The sequence below is a fragment of the Mastigoproctus giganteus genome, chromosome 7, assembly GCF_048544385.1.
Source record: "Mastigoproctus giganteus isolate SK-2022 chromosome 7, ASM4854438v1, whole genome shotgun sequence".
Lineage (NCBI taxonomy): Eukaryota > Metazoa > Arthropoda > Arachnida > Uropygi > Thelyphonidae > Mastigoproctus > Mastigoproctus giganteus.
In genome coordinates, this window is record NC_143581.1 from 106,668,384 (window position 1) to 106,695,523 (window position 27,140).

Here is a 27,140-nt window from a genome sequence, read left to right on the forward strand (position 1 = left end):
TCTTAAATCATGAAATCTATCATTACTTTCTTCCTGCCAGTCCGTGTAACTTGCATGCATAATCTTTAGTTATTTCAAACCTAGGTAGAGTTTGCAAAGTTTTACTCAAACACGTGAAAGTTTTAGAAACCAGGTCCTTCTCAAAGAGTTTGTTTGTTGTGGAAGCTGAACATGCTCTGTGCTAGATCAGAAATAAATTTTTCTTGTCCTTGAAGAGATACATTTAATGATTAAAATGCTGAACATCTGTGAAAAAAGCCATATCTATTAACCACTGGGCATCCTCAAGTTGAGGGAAAGATTTCCCTTTTTCTTTGACAAATTGTTTGATTGGCTCCATCAAGTGTAAGAACTTTGTTAAAACGTTGCTTACCGAGAACCATCTTACTAAACAGAACCACGATACATCCTCTGGAAATATCGTGGAAATAATTATTTTAATCAACATGTTAATGTTATTTTAGCCAATAAATTAATTAGTGTTATTTTGAATTCAATGTGTTGTTTTTATTTTAAAGTATTCATGAGCAATATTTTTAACCATAGGTCAACTGAAATTTAATTTTTAACGAAGACACAGAATTATAATGAATGAACTCTTTTTGAATACTGAAATACAGTTGCTTTTGAATAGATTTGATTAAGTATGTACCTCAAAATCCTCGTGAATATCGTTGTTTGGCCGTACAACATGATAACGAACAGTCAAACACATTCACGGCAAGATTTCACTGGTTCTCTTTATTTTGAACACAATTTTAAATTGATTAGTGTTATTATTTGAATGCAATTAATGTGGTTTTTTTTTTTTCATTTAGCTTACCAACATAACCTAACCTAACCAATGAGACGAATTCTAAGGAGAAATTAAAAAGTTAAAGGAAATTTCCCTAAAGAAGTTAAAGGAAATTTCCCTAAAGTTGTGCGAAAATAAGTTAAACATTGCAACTTCCAAGCTATATAATGTTCTCACTATTCTGGTTAAATTCTAAAATCTTCATTGAAGACCCAGTTTTAACGAACTCTTATAGGAATTCTAAAGACACAATATGCACAGGTCTTTACTAATAAGAAAATTATTAAATAACTTTACTGATAATATTATTATAAGAATTAAAAGAGGTGCTCTTATGAAGAAAGGCTTAATTGCTGCAAATTGCAGCATCTGGAGACTAGGCACCTGTGTGAAGGCAATCTGATTGAGGTGTATAAGGACTTGAATGGATTGAGCAGGCTCAATGCTGATGGGTTTTTCCTCATGCTCAAATTACAAACCTAAGAGAGGCATAGATTCAAACTGAGGAAAGAGAGTCGTAGAATAGATGTGCAGAAATTTGCCTTTAGTCAGTGGGTAGTTGATTGCTGGAACAAACTTCCATCTGTTGTTGTTGAAGCAGATAGCTTAAATAAATTCAACGTATAACTAGACAAACATTTGGAACGAATGGATCAGTGAAATGAGAAGGGTTTTTTTTTTTTTTTTTTTTTTTTTTTTTGGTTGATGCTGTATAAGCTTGCATTCTTGCATCATATGCCTCTTCTAATGCTAATATGTAAATATCTTCTGTGAAGTACTGTCTGTCAGAATTAATATTTTGAGAAATTTGTGTATCTTTTATGTTTTTGAAAAACTTTGTAACAAGAAATATGCTTACTTAAAAAATAAAGTTATTATTTTTAAACTTTAATCACTGTTATATATAGAATTTTGATATTAAAAAAAAATATATGCATGAGAGACACACCACAAGACTGCATGAGCCGCATGTGGCTCACGACCGGCGGAATTACTTAACAAGTACAGGTCACTGTTGAAAAAAAGCCGTGAATTAGGGTTGAATTTGAAAGTGTCTGCAATTCTGCCCAGACATGATAGGAGGGAGTATATGATGAGAGCCCTGTCAATCAATTCGGCCCTGGAAAGATTGTGCAAGGCTCAAGGGTAGAATTTTTTTCAGCCTGGTCGGTACTTGTTAACAGGAGAGACTGCTTCTACAGGGATGGTATACACTTAAATAGAAAGGGTGCAAGAATGTTTGCTGTCGAGGCAGCAAGAATGTATGCTATCGAGGCAGTGTTAGGTGGGTCAGAAAACTGCTAGATTGGGGGGATACAAGGACTAATAGATTAACAGTAGCCACTGGCAGAGGTGAAAGTGATTCTTGCACTGCTTCTATTGGAATGAGCCACAGCCTGGAAAATAAGATGCAGGATATTTCAGAGACTGCTGGGAATCATTGGGGTACAAATAAACACATAGATTTTGTTAGGGTAGCTAAGAAAAAGAACAGGTGCATGTATACTTGCATGTACACAAATGCAAGGAGTTTAGTAAATAAATTTGATGAATTGAGGTATTGCCCAAAACATCAAAGGCAGATATTGTGGGGATTTCAGAGACGTGGTGTCACACAGATATAAGGAATGCAGAACTGGAATTTGGGGAGTACAATGTCTACAGAAAGGATAGACAGGATAGGAAGGGAGGAGGGGTTATGCTATTAGTTAAGAAATACATAAAATCCAAGGAAGTGAAGCCAGTCGAAATTGCTGGACAGTGCAGTTTCGAGTCAGTTTGGTGTGACTTAAGCATTGAGAGATCAAAATTGAGAGTAGGAGTGTGCTATAGGCCTAATGACTCTGATGAGTATAATAAGAAACTGTACAGGGAAATAGAGTGGGCCAGTAAATCAGAGAGTCTTATAATGGTGGATTTTAATTTCCCAGATATTGACTGGAATTTGGGGGCTGGTCACTCACACAGTAGCAAGGCTTTTGTGGATTTATTGGATGATTGTTTTCTACATCAGCATGTTCGGGAGGCAACTAGAGGGAGTAATACTCTTGATTTGATTATCAGTAGTGATTCTTCGTGCATTAAGAATCTTCAGGTAAATGAACCACTAGGTGGCAGTGATCACAGTGTGCTGAAGTGGGATTTACTCAAAGAGGTAACTACCATTAGGGGTAAAGGGAAGGGTTATTGCTTTCGTAAAGGCGACTACGATGGGCTGAGACAGTATTTAAATTCTATACAGTGGGACCAACTGATGATGTTACCAACAGCAAATTCAAAATGGTAAGCATTCAAAGAACTTATCTTGGAAGCTACTAGGCTTTGCATACCAACTAAGAAATATTGTTCAAGATTTAGGCCTAAGTGGATGTTAGATGAACTAATGAGACATATGGCAGAGAAGAAAAATGCATGGGATACATACAAATTAACACGTGACACAGAAGCCTGATAGATACAAGTTGATCTGTAACCAAGTTACAAAGGAGGTTAGGCAGGCGAAGGCAGATTATGAGAAATTTTTGGCAAGGGATGCAAAGAAAAACAGCAAAGAGTTCTTTACTTATGTAAACTCTAGAAGGAAGGGGATGAATCAGATTGGTCCACTTGATATCGATGGGTCAACGGTTGATGATCCTGCTCAGGTAGCTAACAAACTGAATGAATATTTTGCATCGACATTCACACATGAGGAGTTGTTCAGCGAGGGGAATGCCAGAGGTGTATTCAACTCTGGCTGTAAGCTAGAGAATCTTGTAATAACTGAGAGTAAAGTGGAGGAGAAATTGTTGAAGATAAACACAAGAAAGGCACCTGGGGTGGATGGGATCTATCCAGTTATATTAAAGGAGGCAGCAAAGGAAGTAAGTAAACCCTTAGCCATAATTATGAGAGCTTCCTTGGACTCAGGGGAGGTACCCATAGACTGGAGTTGTGCAAATGTGACCCCAATTCACAAAAGAGGATCAAAGGCTGACACAAGTAATTATAGACCTGTGAGTTTAACTTCTGTTCCAAGAAAATTAATGGAGGCACTGGTTAAAGAAGCACTGCAGGATCATCTAGACAAGACTTCAGTTATAGCTCGGACACACCATGGTTTTGTTAAGGGGAAGTCTTGCCTGACCAATTTGATTGGATACTATGATGTAGTCACAAAAGAACTGGATGCAGGGAATAACTTTGATATTATATATTTGGATCTTAGAAAGGCTTTTGATACTGTTGCACATGGAAGACTGCTACACAAATTGGAGCAGTGTGGCATTGGAGGCAAATTGCTGCTATGGATAAAGGGGTGGTTGAGGCCGAGAAGACAGAGAGTGGTAATCAAAGGACACTCCTCATCGTGGACTAATGTTATTAGTGGAGTCCCTCAGGGTTCAGTGTTGGGTCCATTATTGTTTTCTGTATTTAACAATGATATTGATGATGGTATATCAAGCTTAATGTCCAAGTTTGCAGACGATACAAAGGTTGGCAGGGTTGTTAAGGAGACTACTGACAGTATGCTGCTGCAACAGCATCTGTAAAGGTTGAGCAGATGGGCTGTGAGGTGGAAAATGAAGTTTAACATTGACAAATGTAAAGTACTACATATGGGAAACAGCAACCCCAGAGCAACGTATCAACTCTGTGGTACTACACTGACAGTGGTAGAGAATGAAAAGGACATGGGGTTAATTGTGCAGACAGATATGAAGTTCTCTGAGCAGTGCAGACGGGTTTCAAGAGTAGCTCATGGTGTTTTATCAATGATATACAGGAATTTTTCTAGCAGGGATAAGGATGTGATTATTCCCTTGTAAAAGGCAATGGTCAGGCTACACATTGAGTACTGTATACAGGTCTGTAGGCCTCATTTCAAGAAGGATGTAGAGCTGCTGGAACGAGTACGGAGAAGGGCAACAAGGTTAGTGAATGGAACAAAGGGTTGCTCTTACGAATAAAGGCTTAAGTTTTGCAAATTACAGTGGCACTGGCGAGGTGATCTGATAGAGGTGTATAAAGCCTTGAATGGTTTGAGCATGCTCAATGCTGATGGGATTCTTCCTCTTGCTCAGAATAATCACCTGAGAGGACATAAATTCAAATTGAGGAAAGACAGATGTAAGACAAATGTAAGACGGAAATTTGCCTTTAGCCAGCAGGTAGTTGGTTGGTGGAACAGACTTCCATCCCTTGTTGTGGAAGTTGATAGCCTAAATAAATTTAAGGCTCAGCTGGACAGGTATTTCGAATGAACGGAGGGCTGAAGTGGAAGGTTTTTTTTTTTTTTTTTTTTTGGCTGATGCTGCATATGCTTGCTTTCTTGCATCATATGCCTCTACTAATGCTAATATAATTCCAGCAAGATGATAATAAGTTGGGGCGCTTGATCTCAAATTTGAATTCTGACTGCAATTTAAATTTAGCAGCCATTTGTTTAAATACATGACCATCTCATTATTAATAGTTAATATATTTAAAACTTCTTTATGTATTCTCTTAGGGACTGAAAAAAAAAATCATAAATCATATTCTTCCTTTTAGAACAATAGGCAGTTATTCTTGCTGCTTATCAATTCTAAAATTCCTTCGGTCCTTGTGGTTCAGCCTTGTACAAGAAGTGCAGCTAATGCCGAAAAAGACTTGTGATTTCAATTACAGTATTTGTAGAATGCATTCCACAGTTACAGAGTAGCATGCTACATGGAATTTTTTTGTTTTAATTACTATGCAGTTCTTATGTAATAATGCAAGACAAAATAGTTCATTGAAGTATTATAAATAAGGAGTAAATTTTGTTATACTTTGGTAACAAATTTTAATTTTATTGAAACATACTAGAAAGTACAGAGTTCTTGTCCCAATACTCTGTTTACTAAAATAATTTATAGGCCTCTGATTTCAGGTCCTCCATGGAACCTTTTTCAGGCTAAACTGAAAACTGATGGTTCTTTAATAAAACAGCACAGAGTATGGACACTTAACCTTTCCAAGATACACACATAAAAAAAAAAAAAAAAACTTTGTTTTTTATAGTGTGGTTGAAGATTATGCACCAATGGTACCATCTAAAGCTGGCCCTACATTTACATTCCAGAAATTGTTTCAATGAAAAAAATCAGTAGTGGTTGTTATTTCTAATAGATAACTTTTATTTCCCCCTCCTGATTTTTAGGGTGAAAATATATAAGGCAGTGCAATTTTGAAAAGTGTGTGAGCCAGCATATTTTTGAAAGTGCTAATTTTTTACAAGGTTCAAAATGGTAAGTATTAAATCTTTTCCTTGTTTCAAAAAAGTACATTATTTATATTATTCTTAGATAAGAAACATTTTCTTGATTATTACATAGAAAGGCCGTTTAAGGCATATCATATATACATAAGTCAAAACCCATATATAAATCACCATGTCTATGTGATACCCAGAATTCATTAATCAGTACCCTTTAACACAAGAGTAACTTCATCAGGTTTAAATACAGATGGTTTTATGAGGTCAGTCTGTTTCCCAACATTTATATAATTACAGCCCTGCTGTTTTTGAATATTTCTCATTACTATTAAGACATACGTGGTAATTCTCTGAGACTATTGTGTAGGAACAAAGGAATGCTAACCATTCCATAGAAGCCATGTTCATGAATGGAAATTAGCATTAATTTGCCAAATTAATTATTTTGTGGTATTAGTTAGCATTCCTTGCTTTCTACATTATTTCTTATTAATTTTTTTTTTCCCCTTTGTGCCCAATTCTATAGTCATTCATTCTTAACATCATTAGTTACTTTTTTTAAAAACTACTATGTTTTTTAATCAAATAATTATATATTTTTTAAAAACATTTTAATGTTCACAACACGATAGATGTGGGAATAGTTTTCTACCCACAATTGAAATGCACATAATATCAGCTATATATTTTACCCCAGGGGCTCACATCTGGTGAGTATGGGCTTGGCACACCAGGCATTCTGAGCTGGATATAATAATTTTTCTCTTTCTTGGTAATTCTCTCTCTCTCTCAGGGTAATTTAGAAATTTTTTTGGCTGATGCAGCATAAGTAAGTCTCAGGCCTCCTTGCACCATATAGCTAATAATAATAATAATAATAATAATAATAGCTGTCAGGGCATGGTAAAAAAGTTTAAAATGGTGTACCTCATAATTCTGTTCTTATAATTCTCTTCATAATTCTGAGATTACATTGGAGAATAAGAAATAATATCTTGTAGTAGTGTTATCCAAAAAAAAAAAAAAAAAAAAAAATTTGCTCCCAGTGCACAGCATGAGAAATTGCAGCTGAAATCAAAACTGTGGGTGGAAAATCATACACAGGCATGGCACATTTTCTGCACCAATTTGGATTTTTTTTTTTTATGGCTATACTTCTCTGATTAAACAGCTGTTAGTGATGCAAATTGAAGCTGAGGACCATAATGGAGGAATGCTAAAAGTTGAATGTTCATTTTTTAAAAATTTTCTGTTGCATAGAGGATCAACCAGTGCACTTGTCAGAGCAGTAGTGGTGGTAAATCTCCATTTTGCTACATATTATTATGCTGTAGGCAGACTGAAAAACCATCTGAGGCAAATCAAATTTAAGAGGTAAAAAAGGGGAGAAATGCAGCAGACTAATGTAAGAATTTTGGTTACCTTTTTTATAAAAGAGTTAAAAAAAAATGTACAAAAAAACTTTTATACAAATGTTATAAAAATTTTCAAAATATTTTGAATAGCAAGAACAGCTACTTACTACCAGTATTTTTAGTAGAGACTTACTTTCTTGCTTGAATAATAAGCATAAAGTAATTAACAGTGAAGCCTGCCTGTTTTATTTTGAACTGCTTATATACACTGAGTGATCACTGAATTAAGACCACCTACCTAATACTTGGGGCTTAGAGGGGAACAGGTATCCTGTGTGTTATCAGACACTCAGCCTAAAACACTGATGGATCCAATATCTCTATTACAGAAGATTTAGGAGAAGTCCGGTTGGCCTGCCTCCCTAAAATCCACTCATGCACACCTTCTCGATGGTAAGCCCTGTTATGTCACTTAGGTGGCAACGAACGTGTAGAGTGGTTCTCTTCAAGACGCCTGGTCAGCGTGAAGAGGAAAAGACCAAACCCTCCAGCAATGAGAGCACAACAATACAAATGGGCCCTCAGTCCCCAGCAGCTTTCACTCTCCCTCTTACGGCAGCGAGAGGATCAGAGTGGAGGCAGAGGGTGCTAAGAATCTCTGGGTACGACCAGGCTGCCATGCACGGAAATTGAACTTGGCCTGTTATAACGTACGATCACTCATCGGTGAAGACAGGATATTAGAGCTGGAAAAGGAATTAGAAAATGTGAATTGGAATATCATCGGTTTGGCTGAAACAAGAAGAAGAAATGAATCACTTATAAGTTTATCAAGTGGAAATCTGCTGTACACCAATGGAAACAGTGAAAGGAGTGAAGGTGGAGTTGGGTTTCTGGTCCATAAAGATTTTAAAAACAACATTTTGGAATTCAAAAGTACATCACCAAGGGTGTCAAGACTAATACTCAAGATTTCTAAGAGGTACAAGCTAAAGATCATAATGATTTATGCACCAACATCGAGCCATGATGATGAAGAGGTTGAAGAAATGTACACTGAAATTGAGAGTCTTCTAGATGAGCAGAAAACCCACTACACTATTATTATGGGGGACTTCAATGCTAAGGTTGGAAAAAGGCAAAACAGCGCAGAAAGAGGAACTATAGGAAATTTTGGAATTGGTGAAAGAAATAAAAGAGGTGAAAGACTTGTGGAATTTGCAGAATCTCAAGGAATGTCAGTAATGAACACTTTTTTCAAGAAAAGGGTGAACAGAAAGTGGACATGGAAGAGTCCAAATGGATTAACAACTAATGAAATCGACCTCATCCTCACTAACAGAAGATATATTGTGAATGATGTTACCGTCCTGAATAAGGTAAATGTTGGAAGTGATCACAGAATGGTAAGATGTACACTTGATATAGATGTAGGAAAGGAAAGGAAAAAACTGACTCGAGTAAATAATACAAAGGTCTTTGAAATAACAGAGGAGGAGAAAAAGCAGTATGTACTGGAACTTAAGAACAAGTTTGAGCTTCTGCAGACTGCTCAGGACCAAGATATCGACGAGGAATATTACAACTTTCTGAAAATGATAAAGCCCAAGAAACCTATAGGGAAACAGAAATCCAAAGAAGAAAAAATTAGTCAAGAAACACTTGTCATGATGAACCAAAGACGACAAATGAAGAGCAAGAAAAACACTGACAGGGAGAAAATTGAGTATACTGAGTTATGCAAAGCCATTAGAAAGAGACTCAGAGATGACATAAGAAGATTTAACACAAGAAAAGTAGAACAAGCATTAAGGGAAAACAAAGGATTTAAATCAGCAGCCATGAGCAGTAATACAGAAAGACAAATGATACTGAAACTGAAGAATAGCGATGGTGTACTTATAAACAGCGGAGAAGGCATAATTCAAATAGCAGAAGACTACTATAGAGAATTATACAAGGAGCGAGGGAATGATACCAGCAGTGGGGAAGATGGATTGCAAAGTAGCAACACATACGACATACCCGATATTCTTCCTGATGAGGTAGAACATGCATTGAAGAAAATGAAGAATCGGAAAGCCCCGGGGGAAGATGAAGTTACTGTAGAGTTGTTAAAATTGGGAGGAAGAGACATAACACAAAAACTGGCAAGGCTCTTCACAAAGTACATTAGAAAAGGTGTGATGCCTAAGCAGTGGAATAATGCAATCATAGTTTTGCTGCATAAGAAAGGAGATAAATCAGAAATTGGAAATTATAGACCAATTAGCTTGTTATCCCATATCTACAAGTTGTTCACAAGGGTCATTACTAACAGATTAGAAAGAATACTTGATGAGAATCAACCGAAAGAGCAAGCTGGCTTTCGGACAGGATTCTCAACTATGGATCACCTTCACGTAATATCACAGCTAATGGAGAAAGCAAATGAATATAAAACACCATTATGCCTAGCATTTGTGGATTATGAAAAGGCATTTGACTCCATACAGCATAAGGCAATGTTTCGGGCACTGGAAAGACAAGGCATAGATACTCCATATATTATGATTTTGAAGAAAATATATGAGAGTGCTACATCCTTTATTAGACTAGACAAAGACAGTAGGAAATTTAAAATCGAGAAAGGAGTTCGACAAGGAGACACAATATCTCCGAAGCTGTTTACTGCTGCCCTTGAGGAAGCTTACAGAAGATTAGACTGGTCGCAGAAAGGAGTCAATGTGAACGGAGAGTGCCTAAACCATTTACGATTTGCAGATGACATTGTGGTCATAAGCCACGATCCCAAAGAATTAGAGGAAAATCTTAATCAGTTATGCACAGTTAGTAAGGATTTTGGACTAAAGATGAATACGGCTAAAACAAAAGTAATGATGAACAAGTATGCCACGGAAAGGGAAATAATGATTGAAGGAGCAGTAATTGAAAAGGTGGAGTCATATACTTATCTGGGACAATTTATTAGCTGTAATAATGATAAATGGCTGGAAGTCAAGAGAAGAATAAATTTTGGATGGATAGCATTCAGGAAATATAGTCACATAGTGAAGAGCAATATCCCAGTTTGTCTGAAACGTAAAATAATGAATCAATGTATATTCCCCACCATGACTTATGGAAGTGAAACTTGGGCACTCACCAAAAGAATGGAAGAGAAGCTAAGAACTACACAGCGAAGAATGGAACGAATTATATTGGGAATCAGACTGTTAGATAAGAAGAGAAACACATGGATTAGGCAGCAAACTCAAGTAAAGGACATTCTTATCAAAACTAAAGAACTAAAATGGTCTTGGGCAGGACACATAGCTCGAAGACATGATGACAGATGGACTAAGAAAATAACAGAATGGTACCCAAGAGGAGCTAGAAGAAAACCTGGAAGACAAAGGCGGAGATGGATAGATGAAATTCATGAGTTTTTGAGTAGTAAATGGATGGCCAGTGCTCAAAACAGAAGGAACTGAAAACTTGCTGGAGAGGCCTTCATCCTGCAGTGGATTGAAAATGGCTGATGATGATGATGATGATGATGACCTAATACTTTGTAGGTCCTCCTTTTGCCCTCATTACAGCAGCTGTCCGACGTGGTATTGATTCAACAAGATGTCGGAAGCATTCGGGAGGTATGGCCAACCAAGCTGTGTGTAATGTGGTCAGCAATGCAGGTATGAAGGTGATTGGTGTATCCAGACACCTGATATGCCTTTCCATAGTGTCCCACAAGCGCTCTATGGGATTGATATCGGTGGAGTTCGGAGGCCAATTGATATGCTGGAAGTCAGAACTGAGTTCCTCAAACCATTCCTGCACAACAAGTGCCCGATGGCTTGGCGCATTGTCATCTTGGAAGACACCATCGCCATTCGGGAAAAGTGTAACATAACGGAGTGTCACTGTCAGCAAGTAGTTGATGATAGTAGAGACCACTGATACGTTGTTCCACGTGCACCAGGGGTCCAAGTTCCTGCTAGTGAAACATGCCCCACACTTTACAACTGCCTCCACCGGCCTGCACTTTTGATACCATGCATGATGGATCAAGAGCCTCGTGTTGTTGACCCCAAATTCGTACACGACCATCCACGGTGTGGAGTAAATAATGTGACTCATCTAACCAGCACACCTTCCAGTTTTCTAACGTCCAACTTGCATGCTCTTTCCACCAGGCAAGTCTTTTATGCGTCTGCTGGTTATAGCCCATGTGCGAGCGTGTGACGCATAGTCATGCCAGATATTGTTCCGGGTTGGCCCATGTTGTATTGGGTAGTCAACTCTTCAACAGTGCTGCACCTGTTCGCCTGTACGAGTCGTCAGATTTAGCGCTCACCTCTAACATCAACCTTTCACTGACCTTTGCAGTTTTGCCATTGGGTCATTGCTTCACCATTTTGATGCCAGTCCTGGTACACTTTAACTACGACGGCTCTTGAACACCCCACCAGTTCAGCTGTTTGGGAAATCGAGGCACCAACTCGTTGAGCACCAACAATCTGTCCTTTATCAAAGTCCGATAAATCCTTTTACCCATCATGCTCAGAATTTTACTACCTACTGAACCTTTGACACCTTATCTATGCTACATAAGTTGATTAACTTTGCACTCTCTTACCTCACGTGGTCAGTGGGTCGTATTCAGGTTTCATAGCGGTGGTCATAATTCAGTGATCACTCAGTGTATATCAAAATTCCTTATTCATCTTTATTTCTTGCTAGTCATTTCACTTTGACTGCTGATGTCATTATTTGAAAAGACATCTTTAAAACTTAAATAACAGCACAATAACTACAGCAGATGTTCAGAAATCCAGGATTCAAAAACCATGACCATCTTGAATATTTCTCTGAGGGTAGTTGAAATAATAATACTGTAAACTCCTCTGACCACCAGATCAGAGGAGTTTACAATAAACCATAAATGCGAATACAATCATTAATTGTATTTAGCAGTTGTGTAGCCTTGAACCATGGTCCACTTAAAGAGCATGTGCTTCTGCACTTCTGCTACCTGACCACTCATGCCAGACTTAAAAAAAAAAAAAAAAAACACACCTCAGGTGTCGAATTTGTGCATTATGAACCTTTGATAATTTGTAAATGCTAGTTTCTTTCTGTTTTACATATTTCCCAAACTGTATATAATTGTATTTTCAATGTATAAAATCATTCATTTTGCAAGACATTCAATACCAGTTCACAGTTTAGTATGTAATACTATTATGTATGTAGTGTTATTTAGTTTTTAAGCTGATTTGATTGCTGAAATCATATTGCACTATTATACATCATGTTAAAAAATATTGAACAATTTCAATACATAAATACAATTCAATTCAATTCAATACGTTCAATACAATACATACCAACTATGTGGTACTACACTTAGGGTGGTAGAAAATGAAAAATACCTGGGAATAATTGTGCAGTCAGATATGAAGTTTTCTGAGCAGAGCAGACGTGCTACCGGAGCCGGTCATGGGTTGTTGTCAATGGTATATACAGGAATTTTGCTAGTAGGGAAAAGGTGATGATTATCCCTTTGTATAAGGCAATGGTCAAGCCACGCCTTGAGGCCTTCAGACCTGCGTACAGGTCTGAAGGCCTCATTTTAGGAAGGATGTAGAATTTCTTGAGCGAGTACAGAGAAGGGCTACAAGATTGGCGAGGGGAACAAAGGGGTCCTCTTACGAAGAAGGGCTTAAGTTCTGCAAATTGCAGTGCTGGAGAATAGGCACCTGCAAGGTGATCTGATTGAGGTGTATAAGGCCTTGAATAGATTGAGCAGACTCAGTTCTGATGGGATTCTTCCTCTTGCTCAGATTACGAACCTGAGGGGGCATAAATTCAAATTGAGGAAAGACAGTTGTAGAATAGATGTGTGGAAATTTGCCTTTAGCAAGTGGGTAGTTGATTGCTGGAACAAACTTCCATCTGTCGTCGTGGAAGTTGATAGCTTAAATAAATGAATCCTAGTGTAAATGAAAGCATGAAAAAGGCATGACCTATCACATTGGAAAATAAGATGCAGGCTATGAATATGTCTCCATCGACTATTACTACAATTATGAAGAATGCTGATAAAATAAAACAGTTGATGCAAAGTGGCAGGTACAATTTTTCGTGCCTGGAACCTAACCCTGTGATTTCCTATTGACTCCATGATATAAAGGGTTCCATTTGTGCCGATTCCCCCAGGAACCTAACCCCAGCATAAATCAAGGGCTACCTGTATATTGTGCTTGCAACTATCATCCTGTGGGTATTATAGGGATCAGAGCTACTGTATTATCTAATAAAAACAATGAATTATCCCTGAATACTTAGGCTATATACATAACCTTCAAAAAACCGGAATTTTTAAAAATCAAGAATATGCCATGTCTCCGAGGATTCTGAATTTATGAGATTTTACTCTAACCGACAATGATGTTATAAACTCAAAAAGAATATACAGCAGTAATTACCCAAATAAAATAACACATAGTAATCATAAATATCTGAAATGTGAAAAATGAACAATAAAATAATATTAGATTAGCATTAGCATTAGTAGAGGCATATGATGCAAGAAAGCAAGCTTATTCAGCATCAGCCAAAAAAAAAAAAAAAAAAAACCACTACTCCCATTTCACCCCTCCGTTCGTTCGAAATACCTGTCCAGCTGAGCCTTAAATTTGTTTAGGCTATCAACTTCAACAACAAGCGATGGGAGTTTATTCCACAAACCAACTGCCCGCTGGCTAAAGGCAAATTTCCGCATATCTATCCGGCATCGATCCCACCTAACACTGCCTCGATAGCATCAGCAAATATTCTTGCACCCTTTCTATTTAAGTGTATCCCATCCCTGTAGAAGCAATCTCTCCTGTTAACAAGTACATTCCAGGCTGAAAAAAATTCTACCCCTTGAGCCTTGCACAATCTTTCCAGGGCCGAATTGATCGACAAGGCTCTCATCATATACTCCCTCCTATCGTGTCTGGGCAGAATTGCAGACACTTTCAAATTCAACCCTACTTCACGGCTTTTTTTCAACAGTGACCTGTACTTGTTAAGTAATTCCGCTGGTCTCCTACTCTTAATATCATTAGTGCCAACGTGTACAACTATATCACCTTTTGTGCCCTTAAAAGATGATATCTGCTCTACAACGTCATCAACCTTTGCCCCTGGCAGACATACCCTGGTCCTGTTCCACCTATCCTTTTTACAAAGCATGTTCCCCGTTTCCCTGACTATAGAGTCACCAACAACTACTAGTTCCTGTGGGACCAGCGCATTCTGCCTTGGGGGCTGCCTCTGTGTTGCAAGATGACCAAGTGCAAGCTCTGGCGCTGATGTGGGCAGCTGAGAGCTTGATGGGCCCCTCAATTTATTTCCTTCGAGGGCATCCACCTTGTCCTTCAAGGTCTCATATAGGCCCATAACAACGCCGAGTTGTCGCCTAATTTCCTTGCACTCCTTGCATCGTGCACACACAAAGACATCCCCCATGGCAGTATCATGTCCCGTACCCGATTGCGCCGCAAACATCAAGCAAACAGTGCATCGTAAAAGGCTGTGATTCAGAGGGCAACTGCCCCCCTCAGTTCTCCCCTGAGTCACAGCACTCCCGTTAGCTTGAGCCTTTTGCTTTGCTGCTCTGGTCAGAGTCATGATTTCGATTTAAATGTCAATAAAATTACAATTCCAGAACAAAATTAAAACCTTAAACTTGTATCTTAACACAGTTATAACGCTATATTTATTTTTCAGTATCGAGTGTTATATACGAGTTCCCTTTATATAACTTCCGTATCAAGTATGTATTAATTATTTGTTACGTTTGTACTCTAAGTCGTTATATATATATATATAGTTAAAAGTACAATTTAATTGACAATGAAGTTTAACAAGATTAATAGATCTACTGATTAATTGACAATATTATATTATGCACTATACTAAACAAAGCTAATGCTATCGAATTCCAGATATGCTGTATCGCGTTTCAGTAACGAGTGTTATCTACGAAATTCCTTTATGTAACTTCCGTATCAAGTTATGTATTAATTATTTATTTTACTAATTATTTATGTTCCGTAACCTAAGTGGTTATATGTATAGTTAAAAGTACAATTTAATTGCCAATGAAGTTCGACAAGATTAATAGATTTTACTGATTAATTTTCACGTACAATGGCGGCTGTTTATGAACGGTAAACACGTGGATTTGATACCCTTTCCGATACTAAGTAATACCTACAAATCTCTATCTAAGTTACTTTAACTTTAAGTACCGTAAATAGGAATATAAAGCTACTCTAGAAATAAGTTAATATGTCAATTTAAACTAATAAAGCAGAAAATAAATCAGAAAAAACTTCTCTGTTCCAAGAGCGGCAGAAAGGCACGTCCGCACAGGAAACACTCGTCCTCAAAAACGATTATTATGATGAAGACTAAGATTAAACTGATTAAGACATCTATTATGGTTTCGTCGATTTCATGGCTGCTGTAGGAACTTGCCATTTAGTTTGAAAACAGTATTGGTCAATGACTTGCACTCTTTTGAAATCAAACAATAAAATACTACCATGAGGATAAGACAAACCGAATCTAAACTAAATATAAATTTAAGTCTAATTTAAATCTAATCTAAACTTGTCTGTGAGGCTTGTCACTGACATTCATATATAACAGGCTAGGGTTATATATGCAGAGTCAAAAATGCTGAAGTAACTGATATTCAGGTGGGCTGAATTTGAGTGAAGTGCAATTGTTCTGTGCAGCGAAATCCTCTACTTGCACCTTCACAATGGTGGCACTGTTAGTAACCCTGGGTATACCTCCCCCATGTGCAAGGCCTGAAACACTTCATCTAGTGTACTGGAAGTGACCACCTAAGTGTGAATCAGCACAAGCAGGGATCAAGGAAGATAACTACAATAACTTCAACTCTCCAGATTTATGACTCAGAATCCATCTTTTTTATGCCCTGGGTGATAAGGAAATTCGAGGTCAAACATTTCTGGTGTGAATAACCTAACTAATTTTCTCAGCGATAAAAGTTCTTTTAAGTTTTATAGTTTTTTCTCGGCAGTTCATTTATAAACTAGTTATATACTTGAAAAGTCACAAGTAAGAACAGAGAAAGGAAATCCATCTCTCTTTTTTATTACATAAATTAATTTCTTTATAAGCCAACTAACTGTTCCAACCACTTGGCCTCCTAGTGGCAGTGCTCCTGCCTCCCTGTGGCAGGGCTGGAAACTTGGGAGGGAAATTAACACCCCAGGGCAAAAAGTGAGCTAACTATAGATTACGACGACTATCTGGCACTTGAGCAGCATAGGTGCTCATCTGGCACTGTCAGCAAAGCTGACCATGAAACTGACTATAACACATGAAATAAAAACTCTGTAAGGACACACAACAACAGGAATGCCTATCATTCCATATCTTACATTCTCTATAGACAAATCTATGAGCACTCTATCGCCATTTTTTTATAAGAAATGCTTAGAAAATGTAGTAGGTTCATCCAAAATGGTCAGAAGACTCAAATCTGTTGGTTGAAACTGTTGAGTCATAAATATTAGACTCTGATGAAACTAACAATGTTCGGTGGACTGCCCATGCAGGTAAACCCACATGCAACATTAAATACCTCTAAGGGGGTATTGCATAGTGGGACCTGATCAATGTAACAGAAGATGAACTGGTCCAGGAATTGAAAAACCAAAAAGTTATATAAGTCAAATGCATCATGATCACGAAAGATGCGGAGATTTTATTGCCAAATGCAACATCATCCCGACATTTGGCACACCTATCTTACCATCCAGTGTCAAAGCAGGCTCAACTGTCAAGTATGACCTTATATTTTGAATCCTATAAGATACAAGTGCCAAAAATTTGGTTACTTGCAAATGGTTTGTTGAGGAGATATAGTCTGCCCAAACTGTGGGTCAAAAGCACATACGATTAACAGACTGCAGTGCTAAAACACTGCACTGCCCAGATTACAAAGGTGAACATCCAATCTACTCCAAATCCTGTGAACTCTAGAAAACAAAAAAATTTAGATGTATAGGATAGAACAGAAAGCTGCCAAAAACACATATGCAGTAGCAATGCAAAAATATTGGTCAATGGCAACACAAACTGAGGTCTCAGTTCCCCCAACCATATCCATTGTAGATTGGGCCTGATCAATGCTCTCATCATCCACGAAACACTCCTAAGGAACAGAAGGTAATAGACAGAGCCAACAATACTCGTCACAGTTCCATCAACTGCATCACACAAACATCAGATGTTAAAAAACTGAAAATTGATTCAGCTCCAACTAAGATGAACAATATTACATTCATAAATGTGGATATCGATAACACTGCCGACTCATGAACCTGGCCTAGATCTTCACACAGAAGATAACATGGATACTGGATGCCCAATCTTTTCAAGAAGAGAGAAGATGAAGCTCAATCGCCATAAACTGTCTGGGAATAAAAAAAAGTCTGAACCATCTTAATGTACCAAAATTAAATAATGCACCAATACAGTGGAACTGTAGAGGACGTCGCAGTAACATTGGTGACATCCATGAGCTAATCAGTTGTTATCATCCTGTAGGCATCTGCTTACAAGAGACAAATTCAGCACCGCATGTATCTCTCTCTCTCTCTCAGTTAAAAATTATATTCTTTTTAGGCAAGATAGCTGTCTTGCTTTTTAGGCAAGACAGCTGATACAAATAATGCTCATGGAGGGGTAGCCATACTCCTAAATACACGCGTACTTTGCAGATGCATTCTTTTACAAGCTTCCATTGAAGCTGTTGCTATATGTGTAATGATTGGTATTACTTCGACACTTGTTTTAATCTACCTATTGCCCAATCATTCATATACTATTTTTGAACTCAAAGATGTTATTCTGCAGTTGCCAACCCTTTTTGGGCAACTTCAATGGACATCATTGAAAGGGCAACATTGTGAGGTCATCTCAGCGCAGATGGATGAGCAACTCTTTGAAATGCTTAGTGACAGACAAAATCTAACTAACTATACAAATGGTTTTTTTGGGGGAAGGGGGGGTATTTCAGAAACCAATTCAGAAGAACAGTGCCCATGGGAATATGTATAGAAAAGGCAAACAGCAGAAGCAGTACATCTATGAGATGGAGGGTGGAGAGATGTTGTAAGACACTGGTAATTAATTAATCTGACTGTTCTCTTTTGATTGGAGTCTAGAATCCCGAGAGGTTTTGTGGACATTATGCCAGATGTGGAAACATTATTCAGTGGTAGGCCAGATTTTCAATTTGTGCAGAGTGAGTAGTTATTTAGAAGAAAAGTAGGTGCCTCCATAGCCAGGAGGGCAGGAGCAGCAGTGCGTAGCACACGCTTCTTGATTAGACCGGGGTTCGAGCCCATGACGACCAAATACGGAGGATGTGGAAAGGTCAGGGAATGACCACCGCATATCCCCAGAGCGATATGGCCTTAGTTGCTAATGCTCCTAAAAACCAAATAACAAACAAACAAACAAACAGAAGAAAAGTAATGCCAAGAGCAAAAGAGAAAACCCAGTTTTTTTAGATGCAGAGGAAGGCAACATTTCTGATGTGCTTATGCTGTGAGAGATTAGAAGTCAGGGTAGTCTCTAATAGAGATAATTAATCTTGTCTATAAATCTGTGGCATTAGCATTAGTAGAGGCATATGATGCAAGAAAGCAAGCTTATGCAGCATCAGCCAAAAAAAAAAAAAAAAGCTCCTATTTCACCCCTCCGTTCGTTCCAAATACCTGTCCAGCCAGCCTTAAATTTATTTAGGCTATCAACTTCCACAACAAAGGATGGAAGTCTGTTCCACCAACCAACTACCCGCTGGCTAAAGGCAAACTTCCGCACATCTATCCTACATCTGTCTTTCCTCAATTTGAATTTATGCCCTCTCAGGTGATTATTCTGAGCAAGTGGAAGAATCCCATCAGCATTGAGCATGCTCAAACCATTTAAGGCTTTATACACCTCAATCAGATCACCTTGCAGGTGCCTAGTCTCCAGACACTGTAATTTGCAACACTTAAGCCTTTCTTTGTAAGTGCAACCCTTTGTTCCATTCACTAATCTTGTTGCCCTTCTCTGTACTTGTTCCAACAGCTCTACATCCTTCTTAAAATAAGGCCTCCAGACCTGTATACAGTACTCAAGGTGGGGCCTGACCATTGCCTTATACAAGGGGATAATCACCTCCTTATCCCTGCTATAAAAATTCCTGTATATCGTTTACAAGACACCATGACCTTGCAGACTGTCTGCACTGCTCAGAAAACTTCATATCTGCCTGCACCATTACTTCCAGGTCCTTTTTGTTCTCTACCACTGTCAGTGTAGTACCACAGAGTTGATACGTTACTCTGGGGTTACTGCTTCCCATATGTAGTACTTTACATTTGTCAATATTAAACTTCATTTGCCACCTCTCAGCCATCTTCTCAATTTTTCTAGATCCTGTTGCAGCAGCATACTGTCATTAGTGTCCTTAAAAACCCTGCCAACCTTCGTATCGTCTGCAAACTTGGACATTAAGCTTGATATACCATCATCAGTATCATTTATAAATACAGAAAACAACAATGGACCCAACACCAAACCCTGGGGAACTCCACTAATAACATTAGTCCACGATGAGCAGTGTCCATTGATTACCACTCTCTGTCTGCTCCAACTCAACTATCCCTTTATCCATAGCAGCAATTTGCCCCCAATGCCACAATGCTCCAATTTGTACAGCAGTCTTCCATGTGCAACACTATCAAAAGCCTTCCTAAGATCCAAGTATATGATATCAAAATTATTCTTTGCATCCAGTTCCTTTGTGACCACATTATAGTTACCAGTGTAATTGGTCAGATAAGACTTCCCTTTAACAAGCCCATGCTGTGTCTGAACTGTAACTGAAGTCTTGTCTAGATGATCCTATAGTGCTTCTTTGACCGGTGTCTCTATTAATTCCCCTGGAACAGAAGTTAAACTAACAGGTTTGTAATCACCCTTTGGTCCTTCTTTGTGAATTGGGGTCACATTTGCACATCTCCAGTCCATAGGTACCTCCCCTGAGTCCAAGGAAACTCTCATAATTATTGCTGAGGGTTTGCTTACTTTCTTTGCTGCATCCTTTAATTGAACTGGATAGATTATAACTTAGCCACTGGCAAAGCACTGCTTATTATGCAGGGGTTCCCAGTATCCGAGTCCCCGCAGTTACGAGGATTAATTTCTGAAACTGATACAAGCATAGGAAATAATGTGGAGGGTTTTTGGAAAAAGTTTTAATATTCTGCACAGTATAAAAATGATTGTAGAAGCTTGGGAAGAAATTTTGTGTAGATTAATGAATAGTTCATTGAAAAATTTATACCGTGATGCTGTTCGTTAATATGAAGAATGCAACATGACTGAATTACAAAATGAAATTTTAAGTCTTGCAAAAGAAGCAGAATTCCATGAAGTTGATGATGGGGATATTGCACAATTGCGTGAATCAAGTGCAAAACCACTTACAAATAAGAATTACTAGCAGAATTACACCAACTACCCACAGAGGAGGAAGCTGAAAATGATGATGTGATGATGGAATCACCAAAGGATTAAGGTTTGAAAATTAAAGAATTAAAGGAAACTCTTGAGAAAATTGATCGGGCACTTGAATATTTTTACGAGAACGACCCACTTCATGATCATGCAGCAAAAGTTAAGCATGAAGTTAAAGACTGTAACAGTTTTATCTGAAAAAATACAGCAAAAAAAAAAACCTCTTGGATTCACTCTTTATTCATAAAACTGGAAAATAGTATAACTGTATTAACCTTACGTTGTTCAACATATTATAATGAAAAATGTCTAATATAATAATTGTCTCATTTTTCAGTTCCTTCAATCCATTTTTTACTATGTAGAAATACACATTACGAAAATTTGGTCCTCCTTTTAAGTGGAATTTTCTGGAACCAATTATCCTCAGATAACGTGGATACCCTGTAGTAGAATTACTGATTCTACTAAGGTTGTCTAGATCTCAGCAGGAGGAAGCTGGGGAGGGATAGGTAGGCAGTGTATCATATATTGAAAATTAATAATTTCTAAAAAGAAGTGGTTTTTTTTTATACCATTTAAACAGATGATGAGGTCTAGTGCGACCTCACTTGGATATTCTAAGCAATAACTAGGAGTCGCCAACCTTTTCCAGCAGTGTGCGTGTGTGTGTGTCACATATTGTGTTGAAAGTGCTTTGTGTGCCATTACATTTATAAAATAAATTTAATATAGATTAATGAATAAATGTTTGTTCCTACAGAATCAGTGTCACAAGAAGCTCATTGATGTCATAAGTGTTTAAATGTGTGCTGAAAAGTAGTAAATGTGAAGTATGGGTTTTCATCACATAAAAATCTGAGTTATAATTTTTGTCAATAAAAGTGGAATTTAAACAATATACAGGCTGGCCTCGATTAACGCGATTAATTCGTCCCGCGAGCGCATTGCGCAAAATGGAAACGCGTTAATCAAATATAATAAACAATAGGAAAAATTATAATTGGTCCTTGACTTTCTGGAATATCCATAAAAAAATTTAAAAATACCTTTTAAATAACTTTTTAACTGTATACAATGTAAAAAGATAATGAAAATAATTATGGAATTAAATGTTTATTGCATAAAACAGCAGCTCCCAAACTGCGCGTCGCGGAATATTTTAAATTTTCGAGGGAAACACAGTGATACTAGACATCTGTCGGACACCGCACGAACTACTAGCTCGAGGTAATTCACAGTTTCAGCATTTCTTATTAAGTTGTTTGGACGGAACTGTTAGGTATTTCTTTTGGTCTGGGTGCCCCTTGAAAAAATTACTGACACACTCCGGGCGCCGTGAACCGAGAAAGTTTGGGAACCTCTGACATAAAATACACAATGAGAAATGACTGTTGCGGAAATATTTGAACAGTGTTGCCTTTCTCTTTTCATCAATCAATTTCCTATAGACGACAACAATCTTCTCTGGGCCCTGGCGAAATAAATAACCTGCCTAACCTCATATGCAACCAAGTTACAAAGGAGGTTAGGCAGGCGAAGGCAGATTACGAGAAATCCTTGGCAAGGGATACAAAGAAAAACAGCAAAGAGTTCTTTACTTATGTAAACTCTAGAAGGAAGGGGATGAATCAGATTGGTCCACTTGATATTGATGGGTCAACTATTGATGATCCTGCTCAGGTAGCTAACAAACTAAATGAATATTTTGCATCGACATTCACACATGAGGAGTTATTCAGCGAGGGGAATGCCAGAGGTGTATTCAACTCTAGCAGTAAGCTACAGAATCTTGAAATAACTGGGAGTAAAGTGGAGGAGAAACTGTTGAAGATAAACACAAGAAAGGCACCCGGGGTGGATGGGATCTATCCAGTTATATTAAAGGAGGCAGCAAAGGAAGTAAGCAAACCCTTAGCCATAATTATGAGAGCTTCCTTGGGCTCAGGGGAGGTACCCATAGACTGGAAATGTGCAAATGTGACCCCAATTCACAAAGGAGGATCAAAGGCTGACACAAGTAATTATAGACCTGTGAGCTTAACTTCTGTTCCAGGAAAATTAATGGAGGCACTGGTTAAAGAAGCACTGCAGGATCATTTAGACAAGACTTCAGTTATAGCTCAGACACAGCATGGTTTTGTTAAGGGGAAGTCTTGCCTGACCAACTTGATTGGATACTATGATGCAGTCACAAAGGAACTGGATGCAGGGAATAACTTTGATATTATATACTTGGATCTTAGAAAGGCTTTTGATACTGTTGCACAATGAAGACTGCTACACAAATTGGAGCAGTGTGACATTGGAGGCAAATTGCTGCTATGGATAAAGGGGTGGTTGAGGGGGAGAAGACAGAGAGTGGTAATCAATGGACACTGCTCATCGTGGACTAATGTTATTAGTGGAGTCCCTCAGGGCTCAGTGTTGGGTCCATTATTGTTTTCTGTATTTATAAATGATATTGATGATGGTATATCAAGCTTAATGTCCAAGTTTGCAGACGATACAAAGGTTGGCTGGGTTGTCAAGGACGCTACTGACACTATGCTGCTGCAACAGGATCTGGAAAGGTTGAGCAGATGGGCTGTGAGGTGGAAAATGAAGTTTAACATTGACAAATGTAAAGTACTACACATGGGAAACAGCAACCCCAGAGCAACGTATCAACTCTGTGGTACTACACTGACAGTGGTAGAGAATGAAAGGGACTTGGGGGTGGTTGTGCAGGCAGATATGAAGTTCTCTGAGCAGTGCAGACGGGCTGCAAGAGTAGCTCATGGAGTATTGTCAATGATATACAGGAATTTTTCCAGCAGGGATAAGGAGGTGATTATTCCATTGTATAAGGCAATGGTCAGGCCACACCTAGAGTACTGTATACAGGTCTGGAGGCCTCATTTCAAGAAGGATGTAGAGCTGCTGGAACGAGTACAGAGAAGGGCAACAAGATTAGTGAATGGAACAAAGGGGAACTCTTATGAAGAAAGGCTTAAGTTTTGCAAATTACAGTATCTGGAGACTAGGCACCAGCGAGGTGATCTGATAGAGATGTATAAGGCCTTGAATGGTTTAAGCATGCTCAATGCTGATGGGATTCTTCCTCTAGCTCAGAAAAATCACCTGAGAGGGCATAAATTCAAATTGAGGAAAGACAGATGTAGGATAGACGTGCGGAAATTTGCCTTTAGCCAGCGGGTGGTTGGTTGGTGGAACAGACTTCCATCTAAGTTTAAGGCTCAGCTGGACAGGTATTTTGAATGAACAGAGGGGTGAAGTGGAAGTGGGTTTTTTTTTTTTTTTGGCTGATGCTGCATAAGCGTGCTTTCTTGCATCAAATGCCTCTACTAATGCTGATGCTAATGCTAAATATCGCAGAAAACCTCAAACCTTTTGTTTGAGGTTCTCTGCGATACGAAAGATTTCATCTAATTCTTTTACCGTTATCTCCTTCGCGGTAACATTTTCATCTGGCTCATTTAAAAATTTGAATTTTTATGCAAGTGTGCATTGACTTTATTAGCAGGTGACAAACAAGTAACATGTCTTCTTACAATGGTTGATGGAACACACTGAGGGGGAAAGCAGGCAAAAGTTTGTTTATTGACCGTACGACTCAACGGTAAGCTTAATGCACAATTCAAATCTTTTTCAACTATCACATAAAAAAAAAAAAAAAATCGTGTTAACTGGAAATTTGCATCGTGTAAAGTGAAAAGTGGTATTATTTTTCAAATAGCGTTAACTGGAAATTTGCATCGTGTAAAGTGAAAAGTGGTATTATTTTTCAAATAGCGTTAACTGAAAATCGTGTTAATCTAACTCGCGTTATGCGAGGCCTGGCTGTATTCATTTCTCATTTTTTTTTTTTTTTTCACATTTCTAAGTGTGACACTAAAACAAGAGCTGCATGTGGCAAGCATACTCTGAAGGGTTGGCTACTTCTGTAATATTAGCATTAGCAGAGGCATAGATGCAAGAAAGCAAGCTTATATAACATCAGCCAAAAAAAAAAAAAAAAAAAACCTTCCCATTTCACTCATCCTGTCACTCCAAATGCTTGTCTAGTTCAGCCTTCAATTTATTTAAGCTGTCAACTTCCACAACAACAGGTGGAAGTCTGTTCCAGCAATCAACTACCCGCTGGTTAAAGGCAAACTGCTGCACATCTACTCTACAACTGTCTTTGCTCTGTTTGAATCTATGCTCTCTTAGGTTCTTAATCTGAGCAAGCAGAAGTATCCCATCAGCACTGAGCCTGCTGAAACCATTTAAGGCCTTATGCACCTCAATCAGATTACCTCACAGGCACCTATTCTCCAGATGCTGCGTTTTGCAGAATTTAAGCCTCTCTTGGTAAGAGCACCCTCTTTGTTCCTCTCGCCAATCTTTTTGCCCTTCTCTGTACTTGTTCTAGCAACTCTACATCCTTCCTAAAATGAGGCGTCCAGATCTGTATGCAGTACTCAAAGTGTGGCCTGACCATTGCCTTATACAAAGGGATAATCACTCCTTGTCTCTGCTAGCAAAATTGCTATATATCATTGACAAAACTCCATGACCTGCTCATCTGCATTGCTCAGAAAACTTCATATTTGACTGCACAATTACCCCCAGATCTTTTTCATTCTCTACCTCTCTGAGTGTAGTACCACACAGTGGGTATGTTTCTCTTGGGTTACTGCTACCCATATGCAGTACTTTGCATTTGTCAGTGTTAAACTTTAGTTGCCATTTCTGAGCCCATCCATTGGCGCCTCCGTAGCCAGGTGGGAAGGAGCAGCAGTGCGTAGCACACGCTTCTTGATTAGACCGGGGTTCGAGCCCATCACCACCAAATACGGAGGATGCGGAAAGGTCAGGGAATGACCACCGCATATCCCGGAGCAGTATGGCCTTAGTTGCTAATGCTCCTAAAAACCAAATAACTAACAAATAACTAACTCTCAGCCCATCTGCCTAACTTTTCTGGATCCTGTTGCAATAACATACTGTCTTTACTGTCATTAACAATCCTGCCAACTTTGTATCATCTGAAAACTTAGAGTTTGCAAAATATGCATTCTGACCTAAAAAAAAAAAAAAAAAAAATTACTGCATGCACCTAATATATATTGAGACCATAAAACACAGGAGAATTTTAAAGACCCCTAAGACACATTCTTTCCAGCAATATTTTCTATGGAAGTGTGTATCTTTGGGTCTGGCAAACATGGTGTGTGTATACACACACACACACACACACACACACACACACACACACACGGTTGTTAAATACTGAAATAAATCACTTTTCTTCTGGTATACTTTTATTTTTATAGTAGTTTGAAATGTAATGAATAATAATAATAATACTCACCTTCTATAAATAAATAAATATTACTATTTGTTTATTATGGTAATGATAGAAGACCTATGAAATGCATGGCTGTATTTCAATTTATATTAAAATCCAGGAAGAAATGAGTAAAGTATTAGGAAAAGTTGAGTCGATATTTCATTATGAGATAATTATGTGCAAGTGAAGTGAAAACAGTTACTATTATATACTGCTCTTTATATTAAAGTGGTTACTTTTTTTGAAGAGATGTTTTTGTTACCAATTTACCAAATATACAGGGTGGGCATATATTATTCACCACATTACAAACCATTATGGAAAGAAAAGTATGTTGGTTAAAGAGAACTGGCTAATATGAAAGAACACTCCAGCAATACTCAAAAGGTTTAATGGAACTTCATCAAGTAACATAACTAACTGCTAGATATTGAGGTTGAAAACTGCACTCTCAAAAAATTAGTGAAGTTAGTTAATTATTTACTTTTTACTTTGCACTCATTACTGTTGCTGGTTCTCTGCTTTGTGTGGTACTGTATGTGTGTTTATTTTTGTCAGTTTTGTTACGAAATTAATGTTCTAGCATAAACTGTTTTCTTTAATATCCATTTGTCCTTATGCTGTAAAAATCTTGAACAGCAACAACAGTTATTTTGGGGACATGATATATATCATGTCCCCAAATATATATATATATATATATACACACACTTCAGAATTCTAGCTACATAATGGGCATCGGCAAAATTTCTCTTCTCTCCCTAAGAATGGGGTTGCCCTTGACTGTTCAGAGCAATGCTTCCATCAGGTAGCATCGTTTGAGATGATACTGCCACCTGC

General features: G+C 38.0%; 1 protein-coding gene across 1 annotated transcript in view; it reads left to right on the plus strand.

The window, feature by feature from the left end:
- Positions 1-27,140, plus strand: part of LOC150083132 (mitochondrial import inner membrane translocase subunit TIM14) — a 121,855-nt gene that overhangs the window by 15,362 nt on the left and 79,353 nt on the right. The window contains exon 2 of the mRNA XM_090377066.1: positions 5,961-6,048. Coding sequence (XP_090233192.1) covers positions 6,046-6,048 — 3 coding nt within the window. The 5' untranslated portion in view covers positions 5,961-6,045. The remainder of the gene's footprint in view (positions 1-5,960; positions 6,049-27,140) is intronic.